General features: G+C 43.6%; 1 protein-coding gene across 2 annotated transcripts; it reads left to right on the forward strand.

Moving 5' to 3' along the window:
• The first annotated feature begins 3,553 nt into the window (after positions 1 to 3,553).
• CEP85 (centrosomal protein 85) lies at positions 3,554 to 22,289 on the forward strand. Of its 2 annotated transcripts, XM_054999623.1 has the most exons (14): positions 3,554 to 3,622; positions 5,814 to 5,947; positions 7,629 to 7,692; positions 8,072 to 8,757; positions 10,480 to 10,613; positions 11,189 to 11,306; positions 11,464 to 11,649; positions 12,436 to 12,588; positions 12,833 to 12,987; positions 15,487 to 15,604; positions 16,031 to 16,081; positions 16,176 to 16,283; positions 18,652 to 18,877; positions 19,558 to 22,289. In XM_054999623.1, the coding sequence occupies exons 2-14, from the start codon at positions 5,918 to 5,920 to the stop codon at positions 19,719 to 19,721; spliced, it is 2,193 nt and encodes a 730-aa protein (XP_054855598.1). In that variant the 5' UTR covers positions 3,554 to 3,622; positions 5,814 to 5,917; the 3' UTR covers positions 19,722 to 22,289. The 2 variants fall into 2 exon arrangements, with proteins under 2 accessions (XP_054855598.1, XP_054855599.1); XM_054999624.1 differs by lacking the exon at positions 7,629 to 7,692.
• Positions 22,290 to 23,454: the final 1,165 nt, after the last annotated feature.

Consider the following 23,454-nt stretch of genomic DNA (forward strand, 5'->3'; position numbering starts at 1 on the left):
TCTAGGACTTCCACCATTAATGGCATTCCATTTGCTACCTCCGAAGGAGAGGCAAGATAGACAGGCTCCCTTACATCAGTCTGGCTTGGCTGCCATTTGGTTCCTCTCCTCCCAGAATGTTCTCCAGCAAACAGCCATTCTACCTGGTCATTCTGTAATCGTTACAAAAGGGATGTCAGAAATGGTACCCCTGTTTTCCTTCACTTTTCCTATCAGCTTTTTCTCTTTATGTATCACATTGCAGTTAATTGTTTTGAATAATAAACCACCTTGAATGCAATGGTAGAAATGTGATATAGGTACAGCACATAAATAATATTGAATGAGCATGAAGTTTTGTAGTAATCTAATCTCTATCAGATTATACAGGGGTACTCTCAAGCATATGATGTAGGTAAATGTCTAATATTTAAAAAAAATCCAGTTGATATTGTTATACATTTATTATAATAAATATTAACATAAAAGTTTGAACAATTGAATAGATTTGTGAATAACTTCAGTAGACAACTAAGTCAACAGAAAAAATCCAATTAATGGCAAAAATGATTTTCTAACCGTTTCTTTGGGCCAAACCTTATTCTATAAACACTTTCTACTTAAATTTTTCTTCCCATAAATATTTAAAACAAGTTACTTTATTTAACAGTATCATTCCAAATGTTCAAGACTAGAGCAAATCACCTTCCAAGAACTTGCTATTAATATACTTGGCTAAACTAGTTGTTCACTAGTTTATATTCTGATTTAATTTCCTCTTTTAACATGCCCCAAGGGAAATAATGAAAGGATTGAATGAGAATGTACACCCAGTATTATAAGGCAGGATTTATTTTAGACATTTCTATCACATTTTCCTCCCCAATGGCAACCTAAAGTAGCTTACAGCATTGTTCCCCTCATTCATTTTATCCTCACAGCAACCCTATGAGGTAGCAAAATAGTAGAGTCCAGTGTGCCTGAGTATACTGAAGTATTTATGACAGAAATATTAAACCTGCTCAGGCAGCACACAGCTGGCCTCTCTTTCCCTGACTGAGTGTCCTTTCACAAACATGCTCAGTTCAGGTTCCACACAGGTTATATTTCTGTCATAAATACTTCAGTATACTCAGGCAGCACACAGCTAGCCTGCTTTCTTCTGACTGAAACCTTTCTCCCTGCACTGTCAGTCTAAACTCCATTCACTCCGCCCACACTCTAGTCATCAACCAATCATATCACTCACTCTTCCCTCTCTCTCTCTCTCTCACCCCCACTCTTCACCTAGCTCAAATCAAGCATTTAAAGACACATGCACCCATTTACTTGGAATCATTACAGGCACCTTTAAGACTAACCAACTTTACTGTAGCATAACCTTTTGAGAACCACAGTTCTCTTCTTCAGAACTGTGGTTCCTGAAAGCTTATGCTACAGTAAAGTTGGTTACTGTGGTTGGCCTTGGTCCCATCCACAGGGTTCAGGAATACTAGAGCATACTGGATGGCCCATTCACCTGAGGGCAAACACTTCAGTATCATCTCTGCAACAGCAAAGGTAAGGAATATCCACCATTAACTGGATGCCTCCTGATAACTGTTCCCTGCCAGTGTTTGCCTAGATATGGGTCCAAATCCTGTTCTTTGATGTTCTTCTGGATGGAATTAGGGCTGCCTACCTTTCAGTCCCAAAAGATTCTTCCCTCAACTGAGGCCAGCAGGCAGAGCCAAGGGAAGCGGTGCCAAGGCAGAGCCAGGCAATGGCTAGAGGAATGGCAGAATTTGAATTAGAATAAATGTCAGAAGGGGTCAGGAATGAGGCCAAGGGAGAACCTACAGCTTAGTAGCTTTTCAGATCCTAATACTGGTTACTTGACCAAACATGATTTTGTTGGCTGGGCCACTGACTGGTTGGCAACTTTCAATAGAACCTAAAATATAGAAATTGTATTGTCGAAGGCTTTCACAGCTGGAGAACGATGGTTGTTGTGGGTTTTCTGGGCTGTATAGCCGTGGTCTTGGCATTGTAGTTCCTGATGTTTCGCCAGCATCTGTGACTGGCATCTTCAGAGGTGTAGCACCAAAAGACAGAGATCTCTCAGTGTCACAGTGTGAAAAAGAAGTTGGCAGGTAATATAGAAATTCTTCTTAACTCAATCTGTGCTGAACCTCCCCATCTGCACCCAATACATGTGTGTTCCCAGAATGCCAGGCCTTAGTTTTCCAAATATTTCCCATGTCCAGAAATTCCACCACTTCCAAAAGAGTACAGCAAGCTTTGTGTCAACTGAAGAAAGCTGTATAACTGCACAAAAATCAGCAAGTAAAGATTAACTGAATATCTGCGCCAGGAAAAGCTTCATTGACATTTTCTTGGTTATTATGCAGCTATTAACAATGCAGGGCTCTTGCCAGAAACAAAAGGTTGGCAAGTTTATTAGAACATGTGTTATGTCTAAGTTGCAATGCCAACTGGCCAGAGAAAAAAATGGCACAGCTTGTTTTAACTTTGACAGTAGCTTAATACAGAAGAATTGGCCAGTAAATCTTTTCACAGAAAAGGCGGTGAACGTTACCACTTGCTAATTGCTCCAGATCAAATAGCTATTAAAGGCCTATCTACAGACTACAGTTTAATAGTTGCAACCTGAACTATTCTTTCCACGACTTCTGGGTACTTCTGTAACTTATTCCAATTTGCAGGATATTCCTTTTAAAACTGGATAAGACTAATACGACAAACAGCCTGAATGAATCAGTGTCCCTGCTTGCATCCTCCTGTTAGCTATCTTTGAGCATCATTCATTCGCCTCTCCTCCATTTTTCTTCACAACAGCCCTGTGAGGTTGGTTAGGAGAGTGAAGATTTGAACCTGGGCGTCCTAGATCCCACTCGGACACTCTAATAACTTTTGAAAAATGAGAGGAAAAGGGGCTCCTCATTGATGGGTACCCACCCAACGGATCTAACAGCTTCAAAGTAAGACCTGCAGCCACTTCCGCCCTCAATACCCATGGCGACTTTTCTCCCTTACTACGGCTCTCGACAGTGGGCAAAAAACGTATTTGGATCATCCCACTTTGATTCACGGATGGAAAGGCGGGACTCGTTATCCGAGGCAGCATCTCATTGGCGGCTGTCTGGCGGGGCCGGCGCTAGGAACCGCCCCTCCGTTTGGGAACAAAAGGGTGTGGCCAAGTGCTCGTTTCCCCCCTCCTCTCTTGATGTGCTGGAGAGGGGCGGAAGCGGAGGCGTGACCACAGAAGGAATCCTCATTCTCTCGCCTTTATAGGACCCATCGAAGGGGCGTGGAAGGTGGCTGGCCCAACCCGTTTTACGCCAGACAACCGTTGAGACAGACAGACTAGAAAAGTCGCGCCCCTCCATGATAGGCTGCTCTGTCCGGCGCCTGTCCAATGGTGGGAGGACGCCACAGACGCCGGGGGCGTAACCCTGCCTTTCCCCCTCCTCCAACAGATGGCACCGGAGGCGGGTCCAAACGAAGGGGCGGAGTCGTAACTGTCTCGAGGAGGGAGTGGGCGTGGCCTTTCACCAACCGTCGCTCGGGGCCGAGCTGAGGGGCTTCGCTGGGGCTCTTCTCGCGGCGTTCGCGTGGCGCTTCCTCGCCCGGCCTTGCCCAGGTAAAGCCGCTGAAATGCTTTTGCCGCTCGCGAGGGCGGCTCTCGTTCTTCTCTCATGAATTCCGCGGCGCCGACACGTGGCAGGTCTGACAGGCAGCCCGCCTCTGGCGCGTCGGTGACCGGAGAGAGAAAATCCCCGGGTAGCCTTTTAAACCGCCGCCCTCGGCTCGGGTGTGAAGCCCCTGCGTGCAGCTCCCTGCGGCTCGAGTGGGGGAGCGGGTCCTTCGGAGGCCGGAGAGCGCTTCTGCTTAGCCTCACGCACGAGAGAGATGGCTTAAGAGGATTAAAAGCAAAGGCCGGATGTCTTCGGCAGGGGCAAATGCTAGAGTCGTGTCCTCATTGAGCGGCCTGGGGGCGAGGGTCCCTGCTCTGCCATAGGAGCTCGCTGGGTAACCTGGAGCCAGCCATCCTCACAGGGCTGTTTTGAGGAGAAAATGGAGGGAGGGGGAAGAATGGTGGAAGCTGCATTGGTTCCCTATTTGGGCGAGAAAGTGGGGCATAAATACAGTAAATGGAAAAATTAAATAAGTTAATTGACAGCGAGTGTAGTATAGTGGTTAGAGCACAGGGCTAGGATCTGGGAGTGGTGGTGGAAAGTGCCTTCAAGTCATAGGTGGGGTTTTCAAGGCAAGACACTAACAGAGGTGGTTTGCCATTGTCTGCCTCTGCAATCCTGGTCTTCTTTGGTCTCCCATCCAATCACTAACCAAGGTGGACCCTGCTTAGTTTCTGAGATATGATGCAATCAGGCTCAGCTGGGCTATCCAGGTCAGGGTAGGATCTGGAAAGATTCAGGTTAGAATCCCTGTACTGTAGTGAAAGCTTGCTGGCAGGAAAGCTTGCTTGATGTAACCTCATTTGGATCCTCATTGGAGAGAAAAATGGGGTGTAAATTGTAAATCTATAGATTTAATTATTTCTTCATGCATATGTATACAAATACATGAATGCTAGGAGGGAAACTTGTTTTTGGCTGCCTTGTACATTTTGTAACCTTTTGGTTGACCTATCTGTACACAAACAGCAAAAGCCTTTGAAATAGCAGCAGAAAAAGTTTCTGGTATTGCCTTTGTTTGGGTTGTTTTTGTACACAGCACTGTAAAGAGAAACAGAAAATGAATTCCACAAATAATTATCTTAACATATTTATACTGTATTAAATTTTTAAAAAACTATAAACATCAATGCCAAAATAAGTGTTAGCTTTTAGTTAGTTCTGAAAGTTGATCAAAGGTTTTCAACTTCTTGCCAAACCTAGTCTGGATTGTTTACTTTCTTTAAGTTGCATATTTCAGTTGCTATGCTGTCTTTATCCAAGGTTTAAGCGATCAATCGCTGACTTTTTTCTGGGGGGAGGGAAATACATAACTTTACAACCTTAGTCTTAATGAACTGAAGCTTGGTCCCGACAAGACTGAGGTGGTGTTCGTTAATATCAGAGCTGGTTGAGGTTTGAGGAATTAGCTTGTCCTGGAGGGCATTGCACTTCTTTTGAAGGAGTGGGCTCATAGTTTGGGGGTGCTGCTGGATCCTGGCCTATGATTGAAGGTGCAGGTCTCTTCCATGGTGCATAGCACATTTTTTTTAGCTTTGACTGATACACCAGCCAGAATAATTCTTTGAAAGCCATGGTGATCCATATGTTTATCACATCCAGGTTAGATTACTGTAATGCCCTTATGGGGGAGGGCTGCCTTTGTAAACATCAGGTGATCCAAAACCCAACAGCTGGGCTACTGTCAGGGCAGGATTTAGGGATTGTATCGAGCATGTAGCATTATACTTGTAGATACATACACACAGCTGTACGTATTCATCGTACATTAGCACTAATGTACGTATTCATCGTACATTAGCATTTCTAATGTGTGCGAACAGACACTGCTGAGGCACAGGGTCGAGGAGCTGTTATGAAAAGAGTTGAGAAGGTCTTGCATTCCAAAATATGGTCCCATTGCACTGCAGACAAAAACAAGATCAGATAAAAAATGCAAACAATCAAACTGGAATAGACATGCATGAGACTCAACTGCTGATGAAGTGGTAAAGTAAGATGACTGGAGGAACAAATCATTTCTGTTGTGTGCAAAGCTGCTTCTAGCCTCTGCTGAGCCCTGGTTTGATAGTGTGAGATTGGGTCATGAATTGCCGTGTAAATTTTGTAACATTTCCCCCCCCTCCCCCATTCCAGTTCAGTCCAGACGGTTCTCTAGAGAAAGTCTTACAAGCTCTATCTGAAAATCTGGAGACGTTCTGGTCGTAATTCAACTATGGCTGCCTTTGGGGGCACGCTAAATGGGACTTCTAGCTCTAGTAGTGCAGAGGGTAAGTTTTTGTTTTGATTTCTTCATCCTATTTAGATCCTTTATCAGTTTGTTTATTTACAAGTGTTTATATACAAAAGTTGACAGTCCTTTTGTATTGCCGCCTTCCTACATAGAATCAGAAAGAATATGGATGTCTTACAGCACAATTTTATGTAAAATTATGTCAGTCTAATTTCAGTGATTTCAATGAGTAGTTATTAGGATAATTATGTGCAGGATTGCACTGTAAGATTCTCCCAACTAATTGGTGACTTCAAATATCTTCCATTTTCTAAGCTTTTAGTCTCCCAGCTACTGATCAACTCATTTCTGTTGCTTATGTTCCCTGAGATTTATTTGAATTGAGCTTAAGTTCTCCCTTGATGTTGCTAACTGTCCACTTGGCTATTGAGCTAATTGCTTTTAGTACACCTCACAGTACAAGAACCATACTTGGGATAACTCTTTTGCAGCTTAAGGAACTGGACATGCCATTTCAGTGTAGAGCTGCTCTGCATAGTTTCCCCTACACATGTGTATGCTCGTGCAGTACACTTAACTTATACTGGTAGGGAAAACATTGTATGAAAGTGCCATTATGTTACTACTCTTCGATTCTGACAAGCTCCAAGTGAAGTAGCAAGGTTGAGACTTGGCTGAGGTGTAAATTTTTCTCTCCGGGCATGGCCCAGTAGCTCTATTTAAAGGGCAGAATGCATGTTTTTTGTTTCATGGTCATATAGATCCAGAGGAGTTAGCCGTGTTAGTCTGTAGTAGCAAAAATAGAAAAGAGTCCAGTAGCACCTTTAAGACTAACCAACTTTACTGTAGCATAAGCTTTTAAAAATCACAGTTCTCTTCTTCAGATGCATCTGAAGAAGAGAACGGTGATTCTCAAAAACTTACGCTACAGTAAAGTTGGTTAGTCTTAAAGGTGCTACTGGACTCTTTTCTGTTTTTCGTTTGTTCGCCTGAGTGTATCAAGTCTTTCCTAGCCCTTATATCAGAATAATTAGAAATGCTAGGAATCAAAGGTGGGGTATCACCCATGGATATATGTGCTCTGTCACATATTTTGTAGCTGTGCTCTAGATACAGCTTTGCTGAGTCTCTTGTTTCTTGCCTACATAGGAATGGTCTTTTCCTCTTCTTGCAGCTTGTTCATCTTGAAGGAGTTTTAGGCTTGCTGGCTCTTCTAATATTTTTTACCATAAGTTGGAATCTTGTCTATAGATCCTTAGACTGGATGTATGCAGTCTCATTCCTGTGACAGCCAAATCTGAGCCCTATGTTCTGCCTCATATTGGCACATGGGTGTAAGTGACATGTGATGGTATGAGCTCATTGTCCTAAAATAAGAGAGAGCCAGTACCTCAAACCTTAAGCTGATTTTCTACTGGCTTTATCTTGCACAAGAACCAGAAATTCATGTAGCCATAACCAGGTATCTGGAAGGGAAGGAAGGAAAGCTGATAAAAACTAATGTGTCCTATTGCTTGGTTAAGCTGCTGTTGTTTTTCCTGTATTGAAACCTGAGAGTTGCTAAGAATAACTTCACACTTCCATCTAGTCTGATCTGGTGTTTCAGTGTGTCAGGATTTTCAGTATTCAGCTTTGCTGTATTTCTTGGGAGAGAACTGAAGCTGATTTTGGAGGAAGATAAGTGCCAAACAGAACAGAAATTGCTTCATTTTTTCTAGGAGACATTCCAGACTTTTGCTTCTTGGGGCTGCAGCCAACTTCACTTGACAGATCTGGCAGCGAGTGAGTTTTAGGGGTCAGGGTTGGGAATGTGGCCAAGAGCTCAACTCCTGGTTCCTGAGTAAGCCTCAGTATTTTTTAAAAGCAACTTCAAGATTCGTTTGTGGACAGCTCGAAATATGCACTTTGTTACATAATCTAAATTGATCAAATGAACATAATGTGGCTGCATGTCTCAATTCAATTGTGATCAGAAAATATTTTGTGTGCTAGGAGAAAGAAATCATTGTTGGCAGAAGGCCTTTTCTTGTTTCTGGAAGCACTGCTAGGACATGTGAGTCTTCTAGTTCACCAAGTGTACAGAAGAGTCATAGCAAAAGACAGGCTTGTTTAGAAAGAAAGCAATTGTGATTCTAGTTCTCCCCTAACTTTCTTTCTACAGCATTCTGCAATTCCAGTGACGGTTCTTCCTTTCAGCCCATCAGAACCCAGGTCACCATTCCTACGGCTCATGTCATGCCTTCCATGCTGGAGAGCCCTCCCTGCAAGCCCTGTGTGGTGGGTGAATCAAGCACACCTATGGCTGGCCTGACTTCCTTTTTGCCTGGCTCTTCAGGTGACGTGGCAGGACTGGTAGCAAGCTGTAATGTTTCGAGACATTCTCAAGCATTGCCCAGGGGCCATTTTCCTATGTACCGGACTTCACTGGAAAAAGGGTTTGATCGATCCCTGTTCCCTTCATCTGATCAAGCAAGCACAGAAGATGCTCAGAAACCTGGCAGGCTTGCTGCTGAACGCACCTTGAACCATTCTGCTGTTCTGCAACGGCAGTCTGATGGTCCTTGGACCCAGCTCCAAATGTGCAATTCAAGCCTCAGTGTTGCTGACCTCGAAAAGGAACCAGGTAGAGTGCAGCTTGGTTCTAAGCCACCAACCGAGGCCAGTGGAATCTGTGAAAAACAGCTGTCCTTGGGACCTAATCCACCTGTCAAATACTCTAATTCAACAACTGCTCAGCCTCAAGTGTGGACACAGCAAACTTGTACACTACATTCACATGAGAACTGTGCATTCAGTGCCTGGAAACAGCATTTGGACCGGGTTCGTCAGCAGCTAGATCAGATGCAGGTAGAAGACCCTGTTATAATCATTTGTGTTTAGCTAAATCGTGCCTATATGTAGAAACAGCTGCTTGCATCAGAATAAGACTTTTAGTTATTATCCATAGTTGTACATTAGTTGGGTAGTCAGTTTTAACTTTTTAGTTACTTAAATATATTGTGTCAGGTGAGTAGCCATGTTGGTCTTCAGAAGAAGAGCAAGATTCGAGTCCAGTAGCACTTTATGACCAACAAGAGTTCCAGGGTATCAGCTTCCGAGAGTCAAAGTTCTTTGTAGGTACCTGATGAAGGGAACTTTGACTCTTGAAAACTTACACCCTTAAAATCTTGTTAGTCTTTAAGGTAATACTGGAGTTGAATCTTGCCATTAAATGTAAAGTGTATAACTAGGGTTTAGCTATTTTTAATTGAAGTTCTTTCTTCATTACACAGTTATCTGCCCTGGACCCTGCGAACTGCAGGATAAAAATGGAAACATACATATAGTTGTCTTTGCCTAAAACTGCTGCATGTTCCTTCCACCTCCTACATCCTTAGTATGTTTGTTGAAAGAACACACCACTATTATATACTGTTATGATTAATGCCCAGTGAGGAAGATGAGAGTGTTGTCTGTGTATATGATACTTTGCAGGGTTTTGAGGGGAGATTTGGAGGAAGAGCAGGGTGATACGGTTACAGATATTTAGATTCCAGGCATTATGGGCAGAAAGGGAGACCAGGACAACAACAAGAGCGGGACTTGTGATGACTCATGGAGGAGGGAAAATCTAACCCTCTGCACGGACTGTTTCATTCTCTGCTCTTGCTTACCCTCTGTTATTGCTGTTTTTTCTCTGCTGCCCTTCCAATACTGCTTTCTCTCTCCACCCACTGGCACTTTCTACTCCTCCCCCATTTTAAAAAAAGCCTTGTGTATGGCATTGCAACAACTGTGATCTTGTGAAATCTCAGTTGCCATTTGTTAAAATTTCTGCTGTGTATACCTATTCACATACCACTCTTTGGAGTGGGGGCGGGCTGGTTAAACCACCTGATCTGCAGAAGCATCTCTTTTTTTCCATACCATTTTCTCATACCATTGCCCTTTTGCGCTCATTACTTGATCTGCACACTGAGACCAAGATAAGTGATCGTTCCTTCCTTTGTGCATCTGTTTATATTAAATTTGAAGGCATCCCAATCTAAGCATTTTGATAGAGGAGTCCTTGCAATTCATGAACAGGCGTTGCAAACCTATACAGAGTTACTCCAGCTGAAACTCAGTAAATTCAATGGATTTAGACTGGAGCAACACTGCCTAGCATTGCATTGTTAGTTTATTAAGTGCTGGTGCTGTGTTGGAATAGTTCCTTTGAATGTTGAATAGGAAAAAAGTACTGACACGTATTTGAGTTAGCACATCGTGTGACTCATTTTCTTTATTTTGTCTAAACCAGCTTGCCATAAGTTCCACACACCCTTCAGTAGGAAACGTTTTTTGTTTAGTGACGTCAAACAAAGATTCTCATGTGACACACAATGATCTAAAATTATTCCATACACTCTATTAGTAGTATACAAAGAGAGTGCACAGATGCGGGGTGGGGGTGAGGGGTCTGAAATAGTTGCATATGGGATGAGCCTTCTGTGTACTGGTAGGTTGAGAAGGACAAGACAGCCTCTGATACTGCAGCTACCTTTGAGAGCTGAACTTCACAACTCCTCTGTTTGAATTTTATGATTCTAGCTGCAGAACAAAGCTGCTTGCTACCCTCCCCTGGGGAACAGCTCTTCGTTGCACTCTCTTGATCCAGCTCAGTGGGTTGGTATTGTGAACGCAAATGAGAATCTGCTCAGGGAGAAAGAAATGCTCATTGACAGGTAGGAGACAGACACCTTCGAAGTATTCCTGTCATTCCATTTCAAGTCTGGGAAATAATTCTTCCTGAGAAAATAGAATTATTTTCACTAAATCATTGACTGGCTAAGCAATGACAGGTGCCTGCCAACTTCATGGGTATAGAATGGGGGAGAAAACAGCTATCCGTTGCAAAAATGGGTGCTTCCTGCTTAATCAGGGTCAGAAAGTGCATTGATGGGTGGGGAGGGGGCGGGTCTGTGAGGCCTGTTTTGTATACACTGGATTTGAGAAAACCTGGCCTAGCTCTTACCTGGAACAGCAGGGTTCTTGCTTGTAGATTTTTTCTCCAGTGTAGGCAGGTAAATAAATCAAAGGGAGAGGGAGTAAAAGATCGTTGTTCTCAGTTACCTCCCATTGTCCCCATCACCACCTTCATTCCCATTTTAAGATTATAAGCACTATTTAAAGTGCTTTACTGAAAATCCCTTCAATAAAGGCAACTTCCTAACCTGTTTTCTGAGATTCTATCAGCCCGGATGTATCCGAGTTCAAGTTTTGTGAAAAGTTTTGTGTTGTGGGCCCTTCTCTTTCGAAGGCAGAGGCAGCACATTTCCCAGCTGGAGCAGAAAGTGCGTGAAAGTGAGCTGCAGGTCCACAGCGCTTTCTTTGGCCCTCCTGCCCCTTACGGAGACATCTACTTGCTCAGAATTCAGGTAAATGCACGTCAGAATTCCTACAGGAACAGGACTGATGGTGCTAATGCTCCAGGTGGTCTTTATGAGTCACAGCGATTTTTCTTGCTGTGCTGTGGGGGTGTATTTGGAGGGGGAGCCTTAGGAGCTGTTGTGATTCACTTTGTCCCTTTTGCAGGAGTTGCAACGGGAGAACGTATTCTTGCGTGCTCAGTTTACTGAAAAAACAGAATTGCTGGGTAAGGAAAAGATTGAACTAGAGAGGAAGCTGGCTGCTTCAGAAGCAGGTGAAAGACAGATCCAGCAGTCCCACAAGGAGACAGTACAGAAGTATACAGCAGAGCTGAAGAAACAAGAGGAGAGGGTAGGCTTTCTAAGCTAGCAGTGCTAGAGGACTCTTTTGGTTTCCATTTACTACACTTGCTAAAAGAAGGAAAATGCCTGCTTGGGAACCTTTTCGTACATGGAGGGTGGTATACGCAACGTTTTCATGTAGGGTAGTAAAAGCCTGCCAGATTATTCGCAGCCTGCCTGCATTTGCCCCCTGCAAAGTTATAAGCTCTGTTGGGTGTGAAGGAGGGGGACAGCTAGTTCAGGGGCTCTAATTTGTATTGATTTGAGAGCCAAGAGTATACTTTTCTACCTACAAGAGCCTCAAAGTACATGCTGGTTTATGTCATGAACTGTTGGGAAGTGAGAACGGCCTCTATGTGAGAGATTCCGAATGGGGATTTGGAGGACACAGGAAAGGAAATGGAGACCATCAAAACTATTGGAAATGACTGCATCAGAATTAGACTGGTCCTGTCTGTCAAAACCCTGTACTTTTCAAAACGAAAATAACTATTTGTTCTGGGTGCGATAAGCACAACAGTCCTTGTTGTCACATCTCAAATGACACAGCTTGTACCCTCAAGCCAAACTGCTTCCCATGTGAGTAGGATTAAAATGCTTGTTGATGGTCTCGTCTTTCTTCCTTGGAGTGCCATGCTTGAATGAAGGCCCCAATATAATCTTCACTTGCTGCTAGAGGAAGTTGAGAACAGAGTTGGCTGTTTGGCTTTAGGCCTCGGAACCTGAATTGTGTGCTGCCATGGTGGAGAACCACTATAATGAGAGAGCCCAAGCACGTGCTGTTTTGTTTGTGCAGGTAAAGGCAAGAGACAAACATATTGAGCATCTGAAAAAGAAATGCCAAAAAGAATCTGAGCAGAATCGGGAGAAACAGCAGAGAATCGAGACCTTGGAGCGCTACCTGGCTGACCTCCCCGTGTTAGAGGATCACCAGAAACAAAGTCAGCAGGTAGAACAGAATCAGTGGATCCAAGGAAAGTCTCTTAGTATATTTGGGTGTGAGTGGGTGACTGGATTGGCAGTCTTAACAAGCAGGGAAACATTCTGACCTTGGGCATCAAGTTCTTTGCAGTCATTAAAGCGATGTAGCAGCTTCCAGAAATATTGTTGTATCTCCCCCCCTCCTCCCCCCCAGTCATACCCTGGTTGGTTCTGGAGCTCTCTCTCTCTCCCCCTCCCTTCCCTCTTCCTAGTTAAAGGAATCTCAGCAGACAGTTGCAGTCTTGCAGGAAACTGTGACAGCCCTTGAGAAGGAGCTTGTGGGTGTTCGTGCCAGTTGCAGAGAGAAGGAGGCACAAGTAGAAATGCAGAAGCACAAAGAGATGGAACTGCTTTCCACTATGCACAGGTAACATTTACTAGGGCCAGGAGAGGAGAGGCAGAGTGAAATGCGCAAATGCTACCTTCCATTGTATTATACTTTTGGCAGTGAAGCTTGCCACATGCAGCATGTATGTCAGGAGGGAGCTGTGGGTCAGTTGCAGAGCATCTGCTTGGCACACGCAAGGTCCCAGGTTCAATCGCCAGCATCTTCTGTTAAACAGATCAGGAAATAGGTGATGGGAAAGAGTTCTGCCTGAAACCCTGGAGAGCTGCTGTCAGTCTGAGTAGACAAGCTTGATCTTGATAGACCAAATGTCTGACTTGGTAGGAGGCAACTTTGTGTGTTCAGAGATAGCAAGATGGCCCAGGTGCCAAGGAAGAGAGAGATGGAGAAAAGTGGTTAGTAGGAGAGACAGTAACCTCACAGGAAGCTATAGGGAAAGAAAAAGAATGAAATTCAGTTAGGATCAGGCTGATGGCAGAGGGAGAGAAAAGCAAATGATGGCGTGGCAGCTCTCACAACCAACAGCCTCTAGAAAGCATGTGGATAGATATAATCAGTGGGTCAGGAACCAGCTGTGGCTTTTCTTAGTACCATTTCCCAATGTGGCATGTGCCTCATATTTCAGGGAAGTGGACAAGGTCACTACCTGGTGGGGGTTCTGATTGGCAGGTTGTTATTATCTTGAAATAGCTGCTGAAGGAACAGGTATGCTTTGAGCCTCCCTGAGGTGCAGGCCTTATGCCAGGGATGCAAGTAAATGTGTGTCTTTCGGTTGATGGTAATTGTGAAATTTTAAGGGATTTTGGGGACCTCTCCTCAGAAATCCCATATATGAGTATTCATTCTCTCAAGACACTGACACAAGAGGCAAATCTGCCTCAGTAAATGGATTATTTCTCCTTAACTGTAGAGATTGAACTACAGGTCAGCTCGATCTTGCAGTGAGGTGAGAAAGTTCCTTTCAGCTGTAAACATTTTTCATTGTTTTCACTTCGCAGCTAAGATTTTAACTTTGAATGTGTTACTTCCCAGACGCATTTTGTTGAATGACTTCAACACTGAGGTGTTTACATTACAGTGAGATCTTACTGGCCTGTCAGTCAGGCTGTTGGGGTCTTGTATCCTGAGAAATGTAATTCTGATGAACTGTTTGTCTTAACCTCCTTGATATTTATTCTATAAACAATTAGCAATTATTCTATAAACAATCAGTGCTAAGGGTACGTAAGATCCTCTGGTCTTTATGCATCTATTCTAGAAAGGATATGCACCTGAGTTTTAGATAATCAATAAAACTCATTTTTCTTCATAGATCACTGTTTTGGTGTTTTAAACCTGTGTGAGGTTATTGGCTGAAGGAGGGGGCAGGGTTGAATTGGCACACAGAGTACTCTAAAATAAATCTCTTTTCATGAATATGGCTCTATGTGAGCAGCAGAGTGATTACCATTGGCATAGATACGAACCAAAATATTGACTTGTGCACCTCTGGTAAATTTGCATTGCTTCACTGCTGTTTATCAAAACATTTTAATGATTGTGATGCTAAGAATAACAAAGCAGTTTGACTTCCAAGCTAATAAAATGGTGAGCATTCTAGCTTGGGTACCAGAGTAGCTCATGATACAAAGTTTGAGGCTGCTATTGAGAGTTAAGCTAGATGCAACGCATCCATGTGTTTAAATATGAATTTGTCCCATTTCCATAGAAACCAGAAGAATGCATGGCTACTGGCCCTTGCCTTCCCAGGTGCATTTCTTCCATCTGTGCTCTGATGTGAGAAAAGCAAATGGAGAAGGGAGCTGCTAAGTAGTAAGTGGCAGGCAGGGGGAGGGTTCTGTTTTTCATTTCCAGGAGGGGGTGATGGGAAGTGCTATCATGTCACAGCCAACGACCCCATGGGGTTTTCAAGGCAAGAGATGAGCAGAAGGTGGTTTGCCATTGCCTGTCTCTGCATAGTGAGCCTGGACTTCCTTAGTGATCTCCCATCCAAGTTCTAATCAGGGCCAACCCTGCTTAGCTTCCAAGATCTGACAAGATTGGGCTGGTCTGGGCCATCCAGAAACAGGATGTCAGTTCTTCTGCTTTCTGTATTTTGGAGTGAATCTGTTGCTGTTGACTTCAGCTTGGTCCTAAGTGAAGTCTTGATGTAGAATTTCATGATGGTGTCTTTTTCTTGAAAGTTACCTTGAAGGTTAAGGACTGGATCAGTTAAGGAAACTGTCCTGCTGCCTTGGTCATACTGTGAAACTCCTCCTGCACTGACTGGGCAAGGGATGAGGAAGACTTGGCCAAGAAAGGCCTGTCTCTTCTCTCGTTCTATAAAGTAATGTGAGTCACACAGCTTGTGTGCAGTCACGGCTGAAGGCTTTTGTGTGCTTTTGGAATGAAGGAGGATTTTCTTCCCTGTCATTCTGGAGGTGGTGGTGGTGGTTCTGTGCAGTGACTGTGCAGAAACCACCTCCAAAGGGTGAGCTTGTTGTGGTCATTTAGTTCAGTGGCTGTATTCTGTTTTCCCAGTTTGCAAGATAAGACACAGTGTCTGAAGAGCTCGTCAACAGAAGGATATGCCCAGGAGATGGAGAAAAGGAAACGAGAGAAGGATTCTCTACAAAAGGAATGTGAACTCCTCAGGAAGGTAGCTCTGCTAGTAGTGTGCAATTGGAGGAGGCTGTTGCTCTCTAGTATCTTTTCTTCCTTCCTTCTTTCCCTACTCTGCTTCAAGCACTGCAACTAAAATCTCTTAACCTTGAACAACCGTACATACATACATGTTCCACAACTGAGCGATTCCCACAAGCATGCCCGTTCTGCATTCTTGTGGCCAGTCAGATTTCAAAAGAAATTATCTTCTCTGAGGACTCCCGAAGGACGCTAGTTTAGGAATGTGTGAAGATCACACCATTTATCCAGATCACACCGTTTATCCAGCCTTTGGCCCTGGAGTCATATGATTGAAAACGTGTGTGTGGTCTCCCTTGGTGTAATTCAAGTATTTTTTTTAATCAAGTTTACATCTGGAAGATAGTAGTGAATGAATTTTTTATGCATCTTTTGTTTTCAGATTGTGGACAATCAAAAGAAGAAACTAGATCAGTTTTCGTCACAAGTTAAGGTGAGAGGTCCTTGTTGGCAGATCACGTGTTTGGGTCATGTGTTGAAGTATCACCTGTGCCATAATGTGAATGAGTATCTCCACGATATTCCAGGACCTGGAGGAACGGATTGCTCAAGAGGAGGGCACCGGCCAGGCTCTAAGAGTGGAAGCAACCAGGCAGGAGAGTGCGCTGCAGCAGCTACGCTTGGCTGTGAAAGAGGTAACACTCCTTTGGACTACTGCTCTGTTCATTTGTATTGAGCCTCCTGTCACATTGATCGGTGCCTCAGTCCAGTGCAGAACTTGAACAACCCTAGCCTACTGATTAGTTCTGATTTTTGTATTGCTATGCAGAGTCGCAGTTTATACTTCTGTGTATTTTTTGGTACTGCCAAGTCCTTTTAGTAGGATGGGGTATGGCTACTGCAGCCGTGGCATACTGAATCTGCTGCAAATTGGTTTCCCATTCTGCTTCAGTGGGAACATGGAATCCAGGCTGCTATAACAGGAGGCTGAGTGGAGAGTCACTAGATCTCCTACCAGTGATGCAACCAACTGAGCGCTTTGTTGCAGGCTTGGTGCTAGTTACCAGCACCACAAACCCCAGTCTGCTTGTGGACCTAGTCTTTATGCTTTGAGAAACTTTAGCATTCTGTTAGCTGGCTCAAATATAGCGAGTGCCCACAAGAGTTTGGGTAAATAACATAAAATGAAGGATTGAACCCAATGTCTCTGCATAGGGCCAAAAAGCTGATGCCACTGAACTTCCCAAAGGGCCAGTTGATTAGAATCCTTGCTAGATAAGCCATGTCTTGCTAACTCCTTGCATGAATTTGTCTTTCCAGCCCTCCCCATAATCCCACTTCCTAGAGGTCCAGCATACCTATGGGACCGCCCCCCTCCCTATGTCCCTCCACGGCAGCTTCACTTATCTGAACAGGGTCTCTTGCAGGTGCCAGCCTCGACATGGGTGAAATCAACAGCAGCCTGGACATGGGCTTTCTCTGTGGTGGCCCCTACCCTATGGAACGGCCTGGCTGAGGAGGTCAGGAGAGCCCCCATGCTCCTGGCTTTCCCCAAATGATGCAAAACTGTGAATTACTCAAAAAGGCCTTTTTTCTCAGCTTAGAGGGCAGTATTGTAGGAAAGGGGTCCCAGATGTTCCGCTAATGAGTTAGAAACCATAGATTTCACCATTATGTTGCCTTACATATTATCTGTTGCTTTAAATATGTACTCCTATATACTACCTGTGCTTTGTGTTTAATGTAAGTCCTAGAATTGATTATGTTCTGTTTCAGCAATTCCTCAACCCCATACTGGATCCTTGCTAATACTATGTCTTTGTAAACTTATATTCATTTACCCCATGACATTGTTTATGGAAATGATCTTGACACTGTATGGAAATGCCTGCCCTTGTCCTTGCCACTGATTGTACTAATATCACACTATGTGATCCACCTTGAGTCTCAGTGAGAAAGGCAGAATATAAATGACCAAAGTAAATTTTGAAAATAGCATCTGAAGGCCCAGCAGCCAAGAATATTCCCGCTTGTCTTGCTTTCCCATCCTAGAGTTGTCAGTATGGCCATAGACCTGGCTGTTCTTAAATGCCTGGACCACAGAATCATAGAGGCTGCACAGAAACAGCCTTTATAATCCATGAGGGAAAAGCTATAACATTGAAAGTTTTATAGCACACCCAAGTCAACACACCAAATGACCCTTAGAATGAGACTTGTGAAGGTCGGGGAGTGGAATAGAGAAAAAGGGGGGGGGGATTTCCCTCTGAAGTACTTTCTTTTAGAATGAGTAAAATGCTTTTTACAACGTTTTGCTCTGTGTGTATTATGAAAACTTTTATCTGCAATATTAGAAAATGGTAATTTCTGGCCGGATTGTAGACAGATTCAACGCTTAAATCCAAGATACATTGGTTGCTGCTGTCTTCATGTAATGATTATACAGTGGTGTGTTATTTTGCAAAGGAATTGCTGCTTATCTTACTCTGTGGGGACTTTTAAAACTGAAATACCCGTGCATAGGTAGCATAGGGTACAGTTGTCTATAGCTTTTCTCTAGAATGGGTGTTTTGCTTGCAGAAGACTAATGCATTATTACTTCTCTCAAGAGTTACATAAATTTCATTTTCCCCCTGAAAAACATTAGGAAAATGTAGGTTTTTTTCTTTTTATGGCTTTAAGATTTCTGGAAATTTTACATCTGTGCTTGGAACAAGTTTCTCTTTGGCATATTTTCTTTTTACGAAATAATTTTATACCACATTCTAACCTTGTGACTCATAGGGTGGGTTACAATATAGAATAGACAATAACAATATAGTACTAACTATAACTATCACTATACCATGTGGGCTCAGCATCTCATCCCCCCCCCCCATCCCTGGAATGTTAGTATGGCTAAAATTGAGACCAAAGACATTGCAATCTAAGGTTTTATGAGAGAGCATTAGAAAGTGAACACTGCCTTTTGGTTCCTGCTCAAACTTAGCTGTGAAATTGCAGCATCACACACAAGGGGGCAATAGAGAGCCAGCTCCAACTTCTGTACATCCTTTTCTTCAGTTGTCTGCACAGAACCAGGAACTAATTGAGAAGAACCTCACTCTCCAAGAGCACCTCCGACAGCCTGAACCAGGCCAGCAGGTGCCTGGTGAAGTGGCCCATCTTGCCGAAGAAATGCACAAGGAGCTGGCCCGCTGCTTGCAGGATTTGCAGTCTGTCTACAGTGTTGTGACTCAGAGGGCTCAAGGGAAGGACCCCAATCTGTCTTTGCTGCTGGGCATTCACTGTAAGTAATTCTGAGGTCCTTTGGATACATAAAACTGGATCATTATACTCTTTCTCAGGGGCTCTGCCTACTTTCCTAGCTGTTACTTAGACTTTAGTGGCCAGAAGTATGTAGGAGAACTTTTATCTGCAAGTTTTGTTCTTGCAAACCTATTAAGTGGCCTTGCTCTGCATAAATTTGGATAATCCCAAGTACATACATGCCTGACCTGGATAGCCCAGGCACACCTGATCTTGTCAGACTTCAGAAGCTAAGCAGGGTTGGCTTTGGTTAGTAATTGGATGGGAAACCTCCAAGGATGACCAGGGTTGCAGAGGCAGGCAATGGGAAACCACCTATTAGTCTCTTGCCATGAAAACTCCACCAGGGGTCACCATAAATCAGCTGTGATTTGACAGCACTCTCTACCACCAGCAAGTACATACTTAACTTGCAAGATTGCAAACTGTACATTTTGCAGCGAGTTGATGATTGTCTGGTGACTCTAACTACTGATGTCCTGCACTCTGCCTTCTGAGCCATCTGTAGACCAAAATGTGCCCACAACAGCAGGGGCACAACATTTACTGTTTATATTTCTAGTGCTTGTCTTAAATGGAGTCCACGAAGATATTAGTCTGTAAAGTTGCCGTTTGGGTAATCTGTGGCTATTTCTGTGTTTGTGCTCTGTGCCCTCACAGCTGTGCAGTGCTCAGTTACAGAAAAGGGAGACTTGTTGAAGCCAAACATGCTTGCAAAGAAATTGGATGATATCAGACACCTGCACAAGGAGATCGAGGATTTGCGGACCGCTGTATCTGACCGATATGCTCAGGACATGGGAGATAACTGCATCACGCAGTGAAGAAAAAAAGATAGGACTTGGGGACTAAGAATGTTTAAAGCTGCTTGTGGGTGGGGGGGATTCAGAAACTTCTTAAATTATTTGTTGGGGTGCCTGGTAAAGCACATTTCCCACAACTGGAAATCTGAGTATTTCTCACGCAATGAATATTCATCTACCTTCTAACAAGGTCTCTTTAGCAGCCTTGAGAGAAATCCTAAAGGCTTGTTTACTAGATCTGATTTGATGCTGGTTGAGTTACTCAATAGTCAGTTCTTCCTAAACTGACAGCAGTTCTAGGGCTGCTTTGCACTGGCAGGTTCTCCTCTGTGCTTGCTGCTATGTGCCCTCCTCAGTCATGGGTCTGTTGCCTCATGGGGAAATACTGGCGTGCATGGCCAGAGGTCACTCCTGCAATTGGGGCAGGACTTTTTCCCAACCATAGTCCTGAGAATTGTTGTGGCTGTAATGTATGGCCCAGTTTGCAGTATGACCCATGTATCTAGGGGCGGGCCCATGGTAGTTTTATGTAGAAAACTAAATTGTCTTGTCTGGCTAGCTGCCTTTGTGCAAAAGCGTTCCACAAAAATTTTTCCATGAGGAAAACAAAAAACAGGCATCCCTCTGGCCACTAGATAACTGGGAGATTACATATAAAACATTTCACTCAATTCTGAAGTTCTCAGGTTTGAGAGGAACCAGCCAGAAGTCTTGATGCTGTGCTGGAGTTGTGCAACTCTTTGCTGCTTTAATGGATTCATAGCCAGAATCCTTATAACTGAATCTGTGCCTTTACTTGCCTAACTGCACGGGAAAGGGAAGCTGGCTCATGCTGTTGCACAAGTTCCCAGTCACGTTTTTAACAGAGACTGTACAGGTGCCCCTTTATGCAAGTATGAACTTGCCACTCGAGAGTGGATTTTCACAATGACGTGCCTTTTAAACAGAAATGCAACTTTCACAATGCAGCAACAAACCAAAGCAAATTTGCCTAGACGGTGGCATGTTCTAGATACCTTTATACTTAGCCACCACTTTCCCCCTCAAAGTACCTTCTGGCATGCTTTCTATCCATCATGTGAATTTGCCTTCCAGACTGACATTTGCATTGATTCCAGGCTAATGGAAGTTTTCTGGTTAGTCACTGACTGAGTTGCTGTACAAATCTAGGAAATGAGGTGGCACAGAATGTGGGTGGGAGGGATGGATGTAGCCGTACCTGAACATTGCTAGCTATACAACGGTTCGGTCAGCCTTTTGAAGAGATACATATGCAAATACTGTAATGGGTATCCTCTGCCTGTTGTGCATGAATTACAGGTGCAACTGCTATTTTAAAGGGCCTTTTAGGGTAGATGCTTGTGCTACCTCCTGCTGCTACTTTACTGTTCTCAGGCATCAAAACTGCTTTGCATATTCAGTGCCTTAATGTGCAGTCCTGTGACATACCAGGATCCACTCCTTGCTTGAATACTTGTCTGATCAAAATGGTGGATTAAACCTCCCTGAACTTCTTACGCTAGCAGTGTGCAAAACAATGTTTTAATTTAATGTTGGGTTGTTTTAAAAGGTATGATTATCATTTTTCTGAAATAGAAGGGCACTATTGCTTTAGGAAATAATTTCAGGCACAGTTTTTCATTTCTGCAGTCTTGGCCCCTGAAAATCATGCCTTTTTTAAAAAAGAGAGAAATGAAAATGTTATTTTTAGTGCCTGTTCTGACTACCCTTGGCAGCGGGGAGGGAAAGAGGAAGCATGCCCCAGCTGGCTCACAGTGCACTGGCCCTGTAAAGCTTAAAGGGCCACTCTGAATGGGCAATAGACTGGGACTCTGGGTGCCAAGTCTATTGCCCATGGCTCTTTAACCTTTAAAGGGTCAGTGCACTGTGGCCAGCTGGGGCATGCTCCCTTCCCCAAACACTTCTGAAATTCCAGAAGAGAAATTATTGTGCATTCTGGAATTTCAGGAGTGTTTGGGCCCATTGTGGATTTCCCCGAGCCCAAACTTAAAATGGGGATTCAGGGTTTAACTTTGACTTGGGAATATCTGAATGTATACCCTAAATTTAAGCTTCAGAGACCATCTAAAACAAACTTATTGATGAAAATAGCATGAGTTGAAAAGGGGGAACTACCATGTATACACTACCATGTATTTAAGTCTCCTGTCAAACTTCAGGGAACAAAGACATGTGGAACACCTACTGAATCTCCAAAAAATGGGGCCACGCGATCATGCTTGAAGGTTAAAATCCATTTTGATTTTCAGGACAGCCATTATAGAAATGGGATTTTCCCAGGCTCTGGTCATTTACGATGAAAGAGCCTTTCAGTGCTAGAGCAAGAAGAAAGGCAGCGGATCCAATCCAAAGACTTAAAAAAAATTATGGATCACTTTAAGCTGCTTAAAAATTAATTTGCAGTATAGCTTTAGCTTCATTTTGGGGTCAAGTGGTGAAGTCTTTTTCTGTTCAGGGTGCCTGGATAGCACCTCTAGTGCATGAACTTGTAGAAGGCTGTTTTCCAGTACTGTTCTTGCCTAAGAGAAGTTCTTTTCAGCGTAAAATAAAATGCCAGGTTTCCATTCATTTTCAGAAATGTGATGCATCGTCCTTTAATATTTGCTTCCTTGGGGCCAGTTCCGGAGTGAGAAAAGGCTCTTTTACTGTAGGCAAGCCAAGTGCTTCAGCTGCTTGGGGCAGAGCTTGTTTTCATGCATGCGAATTCTCAGGCATATAGATTTAAACACTGTTGTGTCTGCATCCACAATGGTGGTTTCATTGGCGTTTGTACATAGTATTTTGGTAATAAAACTGGGTTTTCTTGTTTTAAAAAGGTGTTCTGTTCAGGTAGAAGAACTATTTTATTGAGTCTTGCCCTATGGCTGTACTTTGCCCTGCTCAACTGTTCCTCTGGCCTGCCAACTTCCTGTTTCATCACCAAGAATCAATCCCCCCCACACGCCAGTCAAGCAGTGGTTGTTGCCTTCACCGTGTTCTTTTGACTTCAATAGAGTTGAACGAGCAGAGTTTTTTTAAAAAAGCAGTCCTGATTGACTGTTCAGAACGTACAGCTTCAATCATACCTTCCCAAAGGTGTTCTTGATGCAAATAGTGAAGTTTTGCAGTAGGAAAACCAAAATGACACACTGGCAACACTAAAAACATTCAAGTTAAACAAACTCCATTCTGTTTTTTGAATAAGCTAAGTTCCTTTAAGCAAGAGAGGAATAAAATACCAGAACACACCAGGAGAGAGAGCTCAAAGGGAACAGAAGGAGTGAGTTGGCCTACTATTGCTTGGATGGAATCTTTCTGACTTCTATGCCTGCATCTTTTCATGGACTCTGAACTTGTTGCAGATAATGCTAGCAACAGCATAAAGCACATGTCTCTTTTTTCCTGCACTTTCCTGTATCCCTTGTTTTGGCACACAGAAATATAGCAATGTGCAGCAGTAACTAAAGGCTGGGGGGAGAGTGATAGTGAAGAGTCCCAGGTAGTTCTGGACTAGCATGCAGGGCTCTGCCGGCAGGAGATGAGTCCAGTAGTCTGTGTAGGAGGGCTGCTTCACATGTAACAAAACTAGCAGGTATGCTGCCTTGCTGCAGTAGAGGTTGTTATTTAACCTCTGAAGCTGCTTCAGTGCAGGGTGAAAAGTGGGATTGAAATGTAGTACTCTGGTGTTTTGCATGCGTGTGTATGCGCGTGCATGCGTGTGCGTGCGTTTTAATGTATGGATACTTCTTTGTGG

Source organism: Eublepharis macularius, chromosome 15 (assembly GCF_028583425.1).
Source record: "Eublepharis macularius isolate TG4126 chromosome 15, MPM_Emac_v1.0, whole genome shotgun sequence".
Classification (NCBI taxonomy): Eukaryota; Metazoa; Chordata; class Lepidosauria; order Squamata; family Eublepharidae; genus Eublepharis; species Eublepharis macularius.

What these genes read in the sequence shown, in the direction of transcription:
- CEP85 (XM_054999623.1), top strand. Translation starts at nt 5,918, where the DNA reads ATGGGACTTCTAGCTCTAGTAGTGCAGAGG. An exon ending in ACCAGAAACAAAGTCAGCAG is followed by an intron (nt 12,589 to 12,832) that starts GTAGAACAGAAT and finishes CCCTCTTCCTAG; the next exon opens with TTAAAGGAATCTCAGCAGAC. An exon ending in AGTTTTCGTCACAAGTTAAG is followed by an intron (nt 16,082 to 16,175) that starts GTGAGAGGTCCT and finishes ACGATATTCCAG; the next exon opens with GACCTGGAGGAACGGATTGC.